At 34.2% G+C, this 9,411-nt stretch overlaps 1 protein-coding gene across 1 annotated transcript; it reads right to left on the bottom strand.

The window, feature by feature from the left end:
* Positions 1 to 1,458: 1,458 nt before the first annotated feature.
* LOC112190884 (dof zinc finger protein DOF3.1) lies at positions 1,459 to 3,201 on the bottom strand. Its single transcript, XM_024330390.2, has one exon. The coding sequence runs from the start codon at positions 2,444 to 2,446 to the stop codon at positions 1,760 to 1,762; it is 687 nt and encodes a 228-aa protein (XP_024186158.1). The 5' UTR covers positions 2,447 to 3,201; the 3' UTR covers positions 1,459 to 1,759.
* Between the last annotated feature and the right edge of the window lie 6,210 nt (positions 3,202 to 9,411).

A 9,411-nucleotide genomic window follows, 5' to 3' on the forward strand; every position in this document is an offset into this window, starting at 1 on the left:
TTTGCGATGATCAAACAAGCAATGCCGGTAGAAATTTGCTTTCAGTTAGGTACTAGTTATATAAATCCAATCATGAGAAAAGCAATAAGAAAATAATTGGAATAGAACTACAAGAAATTAAACAGGTCCAACTCCATGGGACCACAAAATGCAAAAATGAAACTTCTTCCTTCATTTCGACAAGGTGACCGAATCCCATCTCTCTAGTAGTCTAGTGTTCAGTAAAAAGGAGGACGTGGTTATCCATTTAGACAATCACTATATCCAATTAAGCACCAACGTTGTGTAGGGTCATATGTGAAGGAGAGCGCTAGATGATTCAACTTATTGGATTGGAATTTACTCATTACATTAATTAACGTGCAAGCATTGCATCCCTCAACCTATAAGTTCAATTGCATTTAACTCACCTTGTCAAATTAAGATTTGAATTCTTCTCTCTAGGGTCTTTGAATTCTCACTTTGATCCAAAGCATTTATAAGAGGTTGAAAGAGGGGTGCAAATACCTAACTCAAGTTTAATTAGAACACATCAAAGTTCAATCTCTTCTGCTGTAAATAAAAGAGCAAGAGTATTCGGTGCACTTACACAAACAAACAATAATGAACGGCCAGATAACATCAAGTATATTTTTTGGTTATTAAAACACAATTGCTTACAAATATCAACGACTGAAATCTACTGAATCTGTTAATTCACTTACACCGCCGGTGCATTAAAATAGTTCTTCTTATGAAAGCACTTGATTTTCGCATTATTCACATTGATCTGATTATTAACACATGTATGTTATATTTGATTGTGGAAGATATGGTCCATAAGAAAAAGTTTAGAATAATAAAGGTCACCCTTGGCAAGTGGTGAAGAATGACCCCCAAAGCAGAGAATTTAGAATAAGAAATGATATCCCAGTATGAAGGAAGTTTAACTTTGTCTAGCCCTGGAAAGACAAAGTTGAAACATGCAACTTGAACTATGCACTTCTGCTTCCCCCCATTGTATCTCCCACTCCATCAACAATATCCTTTCCTTTTTCTTCTATTATTGCTGCTCAAACAATCTTAACATTTGAGAAACAATAGACAGATTCCCATACAACGTTTTTCATCTATTTATATATACTAGTGGGTAAATCAAATCATACCATTCTCTTAAGCAACACGATGTCAAATCCCATATTCAACTCACAATCTACAAAAAACCAAACATGCATACCAAACACTAAACAGTGCATACTGGTCACACAGTCACAAGCACATGCATAGACAGATCAAAGAAGGTTAGCAAGATCCTAGCAGAAGATATCATATTTGAAAGGAAATTGTGGGCTAATTGGCACACTCTACAATCTAACAAGCATATGATTTAAATTTGTGATGTAAATGCATATATAATATAATGGAGAAGGATAGATGATGAAGAGTCATATCCCTCAATAAAAGGGGGACCTCAAAAGGTGAAAGAGAACAAGAAAAGGTCATTCATATTTAAGTTATATCAGATACAACCAAAAACCACACAAAAGAGAACAAAACAAACCATTACATATGGAACACTACTGGTATGGCTCTGTGGACTTTGGTGTTTCTCAACCTCTCTATAACCTCAGAAAATGCTAAAATTAAAGCTTAAAGCTGCTTAGCATTAAGCCTAAAGAGTCATTCATGCTCCATTTCTCTTCACAATCGATCATAGTTTCCAAGTGTGAAACATAATATATCGTAGACTAATATATATGGAAAGCATTCATCTAATTATCTACTGAAAACTTGAACCTGGTGTGTAAATGGCAAGGTCAGGCCACCCATTGCTCCCATTCCAACAGCTCGAATCCCCACTTTGCAAACCCATATAGCTCCCTGGATTCCCACTGCTCTGGACCTCCAAACCCGGATCCGAATTCAACCCATGTCCTGATGAATCCATCACATTCTCCCCAAACTCACCCATTTGCATCAGTTTCAACCCCGACCCATTTGGATTCAGACCCTCCATAAGAGACCCAAACTGATCATTAGATGTTAACAGTGAGCTGAAGCTCCCAGAAATATCCAGCATCGGATTATCTGGATCCATTTTCGGGCCGTAGAGCCGAGTCCGGTCCGGCTGCGGATCCTGGTTCTGAGCTGCTGCTGCTGCTGCAACTGCAGCTGCTGAGCTTGACAGGGTTGATGATGAGGAATTAGTAGCCGATGAAGAACGTTTCGAACCCGAAGACGATCTCTTGGTGTTCTTTCTGCTTCCACCGCCTATTGGAATGTTTCTGAGGGAACCACCTTTGGTCCAGTACCTCTTGCAGTTCTTGCAGAAGTGGCGAGGCTGCGACAGATTGTAGTTGTTGTAGTAGCAGAACTTGGTGTTTGAGGAATCACAGCGTGGACATTTCAGCTGCTCTTGCTCTGGGAATTGGGCTTTCATGGATTGGAACGTTGTTGGGTCTTGCATTTTTGAAGAGGCCGAGATAGAACAGCGCTTGTGTTTTTGGAGGATTTGGTCAAGTGGGGTTTGATTTGCAGAAACCTAATTAAACAGCAAAAGAGACTTGGGTACTTTTGAGAAGCTTGTTTGATCAAGTGTGAATAGTAGCAAGAACCAAAAGATGGAGAAGTGGGTTTTGGATTATTTCGGTGGAGAAGTGGAAATTGAATGGTGGGAAACGAAAAACGAGTAGTTTTATAAGGATCTGAGATATGGGGTTTTTCTGGGCCTTGACTGACTTTGAACCTTTTGAGACTGTGCAGAGGCACAAAGGCAAAGTAGGGGTGGGATATTTTTCAGACCCAGATATGAACTCTCATCGAAACCAGTCACAAACACAACGCAGAACTTCTGTAGAGTTTCAATATTCTCCAAGCAGTGAAGAGGCACAGAACCAAAAAAAAGAGCGGATTTTTCAGGAAACTCTTGTTCTACAAACTGAGAAGCAAAAACCCAACTGGGAGTTGTTCACATGGGTTTGTGGTGAGTGGAATCAAAGAGTGAAAGGTGTAGAAGAAGAAGAAGAAGAAGAAGAAGAAGAAACAAATAAAGAATATTTGGTTCTGATTTTGTTTGATTTTATGGAGATGAATAATATCTATCCGTGTGTCCGCGTGAGAGTGACGACTCGGGCTCAAATAAGAGAGACAAGAGACACTGCTCTAGCAGACTTGCACACAGTGGCCATTCCCTTGCTATATATTTTCTTCTGGAGAAGTACCCCAGCCACAACTTCCACTAATCACAAATTTAATTAATTAATTAATCACAAAAGTAATTCTTTTCTCAAATAAAATACTAACTCCCCCAAAGATTATTGTTCTTGTTCTAATGTTCTCTACCTCGTCTAGAAGGATTAGCCAGCAGAGCTTTTGCAATGGTCAATAACTTGAATTTGTTTATTGCAGAGCAAAAGTTGACACAAGTCAACCTTCATGATTTAGTGTGTTCATTAACCTTAAACATATGAATAAAATAAAAAGTTGGTACGATTAAAATCATGCGTAACTTTAGAAAATTTTTGTTGTTGTTTGTATAAACTATATAGTATTCTTGTCAATGGAGCTAGTACAAGAACAATTGTCTAAAGAACAAAATTATGTACGGACCGGTGATCTTAGTAGAGGGAATATATTCTAAATTGTAGACTTAGGGTCTGTTTTTCATGGAGATCATACCATTAAGTATATACGGGAGGTGAGGCAAAACCCAGGAAAATATAAAGAAAATACCAGTTGCCCATAAAAGGAAAATGAAAAGAAAAATAAAAAATAAAAAAATCTTGGATGCGGTGCAGTAAGATCAGAAGCATCTAGTAAAGCTTGCGTGCTAACAAAGCAAAGAGAGAATGAGTGAGGGGCATAATTGCCATTTTATCACCAAAGAGGGGCAGAATCTGGACCATCCAAGTCAAGTGCGACCGATCAGATCTGGGTAATGTTAGTTCTTCGAGAGTTATGTTAGTGTATACGATAATGGTATGGAATAATATAGATTATTGTCCATAAATGATATCGATGGAAAAAAAAGTGTAATAGAATGATAAATTTTAATTAAAAGTTTACTCATAACATGTAAGATTCTAACTCATTTTAGAGTGAGTTTAGCTTTCGAATATAAGATAGCGTAGATAAAATTTTTGTATAATGAGCTAGTAATTGTGAGCATCAACAAATTCAAGTTAGTTGAATTTAATGAATCATGCACGAAACAACTACAAAAACACATGGTAATTTTTTAACCTCCCCGGGTAATGATGGGATGCAATAGTGCCAATAACAGAAAAGAAGACGTAATTATTATATAAAATTAGCAGAATTTTCCATAAAATTCATCTTATATGATTTCACTCCTCTCAATTCCTCTCAGTAGGAAGTTTCTCATATATAACCACGAAAATCTACAAGTCCAATAACACATGAAGAAATCAGCTAAATTTTTGCCCAAAAAATATCCGCTAAATGGTCAGAGTACGCCCTCGATCTTGACATCTTTCTTCTGCTCCTCAATAGTTGATTCAATTCATATCTTGTATATCTCACTTTTTGTTTAATTTTTTTTTTGTTAAGTGAGAATGAATTCAGTGTTTCAGGTGCATCCATACATCTAGTTTTAGTGTGTCTTGCACGTTACGTCTAGTTCAAATTTAAATCAGATATTAATGAGTTAATGATCAAACAGGTACTGGTAAACCAAACACATATCTAGATTATAAAATTTAACTAATCTAAAATAGAAGAGTAATTATTAGTTATAACATATGTTGCATAACTATCGAATTTTTACTTAGCAAACTATATTTTGGCTCTTTAACTATTTTGGAGAGCATGTTTAGTTTTTTTTTAATTTTTTTTTATCAATTTTAGCAGCTGCACCATACTCTTAAATGACTCTCCATTATAACTTTTAGATATATCGCTTCTAAATATAGAGAGCAAGATGAGATTGTCTATTATTTTTCTAAATTTTTGAGCCGTTTCAGTTTGAGAAGTGCTTAAAAATCTTTATTTTCAGGTAAAAAGAAAAATGAAGAACATAGAATTTTGGCCAAAAACCATGTGCTATATAGTCATAGTTTTGGGTGAAAAATCAGGGTTTGGAGAGGGAATTTTTTTTTAATCTCAAAATGAATTAAAAAGAAAAATGAAGAACATAAAATTTTGGCTAAAAACCATGTGCTATATAAGTATACAGTCATAGTTTTGGGTGAAAAATCAGGGTTTGGAGAGGGATTTTTTTTTATCTCAAAATGAATTATAGTTATTGACATTTTCTTTTTTGGTTTGACAATAAATTATTTATTAGAGTCTAAGTAACAAGTTAAAATAAGGAAAAGTTTCATTTTACCTCTATGACCTTTATACCCCAAATTCTTGTATCCCTACACTTATAATTTCATTGCGGTTACCCCCATACTTACTAGTTCAATCAGCCGATCTTGTCCGATCTTTTTTTTTTGCCTACTATAATGTAATATATTTTGAAATTCGCGTCACTAACGATATAATTTTGCATTCCACATTAGTGAATCATTATTTTATAAGGAGCCCAATAGAGTCATGTTTTCAATTTATAAAATAATTGACGGAGAAACTAATAATTGAACAAGATTGATTAAATTGGAGAGCACATAGGTATATGTGATGAAACTAAAAGTGCATTGGGCATAACTGATTTAAGATGTAAAAGTCAGGAAGGTAAAATGAAATTAGTTCTTAAAATAATTAAAGCCTAGAGATGACACCAATATGTAAAATTATGCCATGTAACAAGGAGTATCGATACATTAATTAAGTGTACTGTATCCAAAGCTAGCTTAGATGTTGTGTAATTAGGCGAGTATTCTCAGTGCAATTATTAAATATGAAGCACAACGTGAATGTTTTATAGTTCAGTTGGCACTAAACTTCTCTTTCCAATTTAGTGGTACGATTTTGATTTTCATTGAATGCCATTCGCTTTTATTTTTTATTTTTTGGGGACCCCTTTTCCTTCCTCAATTTTTTTTTTTGGTAGATACTACATTTATTTCTGTTTTTTTTTTTTTTGGGTAGTATTGTATTTATCTTCCTTTTCCTTCCTCCAATTTTCTTGTTTTGGTTGGTAGATACTACATTTATCCTTGATCATTCTTTCATTTATTTATGTTTTTTGAGTAAGTATTGTATTTATCTTTGTTAATAACTCAGTTGTAATTTTGTTTGTTTTAATTGAATTTTTGTTAACAAGTATTAGTCCTCTTTCTGTCTTATTTGTTTTTTTTTTTTTGCTTTTTTAAAGAAGTGAAAAAATAATATAATATAAGATAAGAGACCCAAAATAAACAAAAACTGAAAAAATATAAATAATTTTGTATTCATATTTGTTTTTATATAACAAAAATTTCAATGATATATTCATTTAGACGGCGTAAAGAAGGCATATCTTCAATGTCGCATATGGCCTCCAACACTTGTGAGACGGCTTTGACTGTACGTAGAATTTTTGCTATGGAAAACTCTCCTTTCACTATTCAGTTAATGAATTATTGAATTATCTTAAGGGCTAGTTTGAGATTGCTGTGACTTTTAAAAAAAAACTGTTGTTGCTGTGTGTGAGAATAATTAGCTGTGAATTAAAACAGTTTCGTGTTTGGTAAATAATATTTTTAAAAGTGTTGTCAGTACATAAAACAACTGCAGAGCATGTTTTGATCCACAACAGCTTCTAAAAGCAACCTCTGAGCTACTTCTAAAATCTGCTGCCAGTGACCTATAACTTTTAATTAAAGTTGTTTTTTATTTATTTACCAAATACAATAAAACCTAAAATTTTGAACAAAATCTGATTTTTATAAAAGCGAAGCAATCCCAAACGGGGCCTTAGTATTTGAGATTTTGAGTGTAATTGGGATTTATCTTAAAAAAAATTCTTTCATATTATTCGAAATAAAAATTATTCAAAATTAATAAAAATTACTTTGAGATTTAGCCTAATTTAAATTTCGATACTAGTTCTGCCATCGCCGGTTACAACTAGTAAATCATGATATTAGACGAATTCAAATTTGCTCATCACTTTTATTTTGTGGTGATATCACTACTCTATTAAATCTTGTCACGTCATTTAAAATTAATTGAATACTTAAGTTATATATATATTTTTAATAAAACATCATGATGAACTATAATTATGTTTTATAACACATGACAGTTTTATATTGAATGATGGTATCACTAGGTGAGGGTAGGAGTGAAATCCTTTAATCCTCTTTTAAAAGGAAAAAAAATATTGAATGGTGGTATCACCACAAAAATATTGGTGGTGAACAAATTTAAATTTGTTACTTCTTTGGAATAAAACCCTCCCAAAAAAATAGGATAGTAAGAGTAACTCCAACAGATTCCCTATATTTTGATTTTTTTTTACTTTACGGAAAAACAAGACTCTTTTGCTCCAACAGGTTCCCTATAACTATCCCTATTTTAGGGAAAGTAAGGAAAAAGAAAACCAAATTCCCTATATTTACAACAAACTCTAAAATTTTAAGGAAGCATATGGAGATTTTAGAGATTGTTCTAAAATAAAGAATCTGTTTGAATTGGAGAAGAAAAAGAGGCTAAAAGTTTAATTTTTACTTTCCTATAATACAGAAATTATAGAAAGACTGTTGGAGTTGCTCTAATGATGCAAGTAACGTAACCGGGGTTTTATAGTGATATATATGAATCGAGTAGGCAAGCATTAGCACTTGGGGGCATGATGTGTTATTCCATAGCGGGGGTCAAGTGGACAAAAGAGTCGGGTGTGTAGGGTCCCCCTCCCTCCACAAGCAAGAATGAAGAATGCCATGCATGAGTACCTAGTGTGGTCGGTGATGAGGATAGGTCGACTAGTTCCAACCCAAACTGTTCATCATTTTCAACTTAACACACCCACACACAAAGAAAGCGATCGTGATGTCCTTTCTCTGTCCTTTCAGAGCCAGACACGGCTAAGATGGCGTACCCGAATGGCTTCTGGCCCCTCCTTCCAACCCTAGAAACCCTAAAAACCATGAACACCTGCAAATCGCACCAACTCTGTTGCTCTCTCTCTACTCATTCCACCCAGTCACGCGCTTAATCTTCACTGTTTTTGTGACTCGATCGTTTTTTATTTTCTGTTGAGATTTGACAACTCAGGGTGGGAAGCGGAGCAGTTGACCAGGTCCTCGACCATCATTTGTGGATGTCGACGGAGTTAATTATTTAGCTCGATCCAAGAATCCAAGTGGGACTTTACTCGTGGTTAAAAATCGTGCCGGCTAGTCATCTTCATTTACACTCTCCTGTTTCAATTTCTGTTCTTATTATGTAGCATATCAATGTGTTCAGATCTCAGAAAGCTTTATTTATTATTATTATTTTTTTTTTATCATTTAAAGAAAAATGAATTTACAGTTTAGTTGATTTTATACAAAGATAATTTTGAAAAGAGATTGAAAAATAAGATTGTATTCGTGAAACTAAATCGTGAGATGAGAAAAATAATGATGAATGATGAATGATGAATGATGAAAGGAAATGTGAGTAGCATTCCTTGGTGGGACAAAATGGAGTAGTAACAAGCTCTTTTTGATGCACTTTCTTTCCTTGATTCATGCCTCTTTTGGTGTCTTGGTGTTTAGTTATGAGTACATTAGTCAATCCATTATAGGTAAACACTGTCTAGCATGACATGTTATGTTATGGTACTATGAATCTTACATTCTTACGCCACATATCAAAACAACAATTAAGCCTTTTAGTGATGAAAGGAATGTGAGTAGCATTCCTTGGTGGGACAAAATGGACTAGCAACAATTTCCTTTTGATGCACTTTCTTTCCTTGAATTAGTTAATGCATAAATAGGTTACACCATCTAGCATAATATACTATGTTATTAAACTGTACTCGCACCACATATCAAAACAATAATTGAGCCTTTTAGTGGTTAACTCATACTGTCGATCATATTTTGTAGTTCAATTAATTGAACTAATATTTGCTACACAGGCATCTATACTCGTATTTAATTTTTTCGTTCACCAAATTGGTGTCTTCCTCCTACCAGTATAGTAGTTAAGTTCCTTAAATTTGCTTAGAGTTACCATTGTATTCATTGTCCAAACTAACCACGTTTGTTTGTTTTCATTCTCTAAAACTGCTACCCAAGTTGCATTTAGAGATTGTTATTGAGGATTTGAGGGGGAATCCAGAAAAAGTGAAGTTGACATTCTTCAATCTTCACTATCATTTGATTATGATCTATATCATACATATGCTCACATAATATGGATTCGATTCCTCAAGTTCCTCCTCATAAACAATAAGTCAATAACAGATTATAATCCTTAGGAAAACAAAAATATATGTCAACGATTGGATTCCAGACCGAATGAATCAACAAATATGCTCCAGCCAAATACCAG

This window comes from Rosa chinensis, chromosome 2 (assembly GCF_002994745.2).
Source record: "Rosa chinensis cultivar Old Blush chromosome 2, RchiOBHm-V2, whole genome shotgun sequence".
NCBI lineage: Eukaryota > Viridiplantae > Streptophyta > Magnoliopsida > Rosales > Rosaceae > Rosa > Rosa chinensis.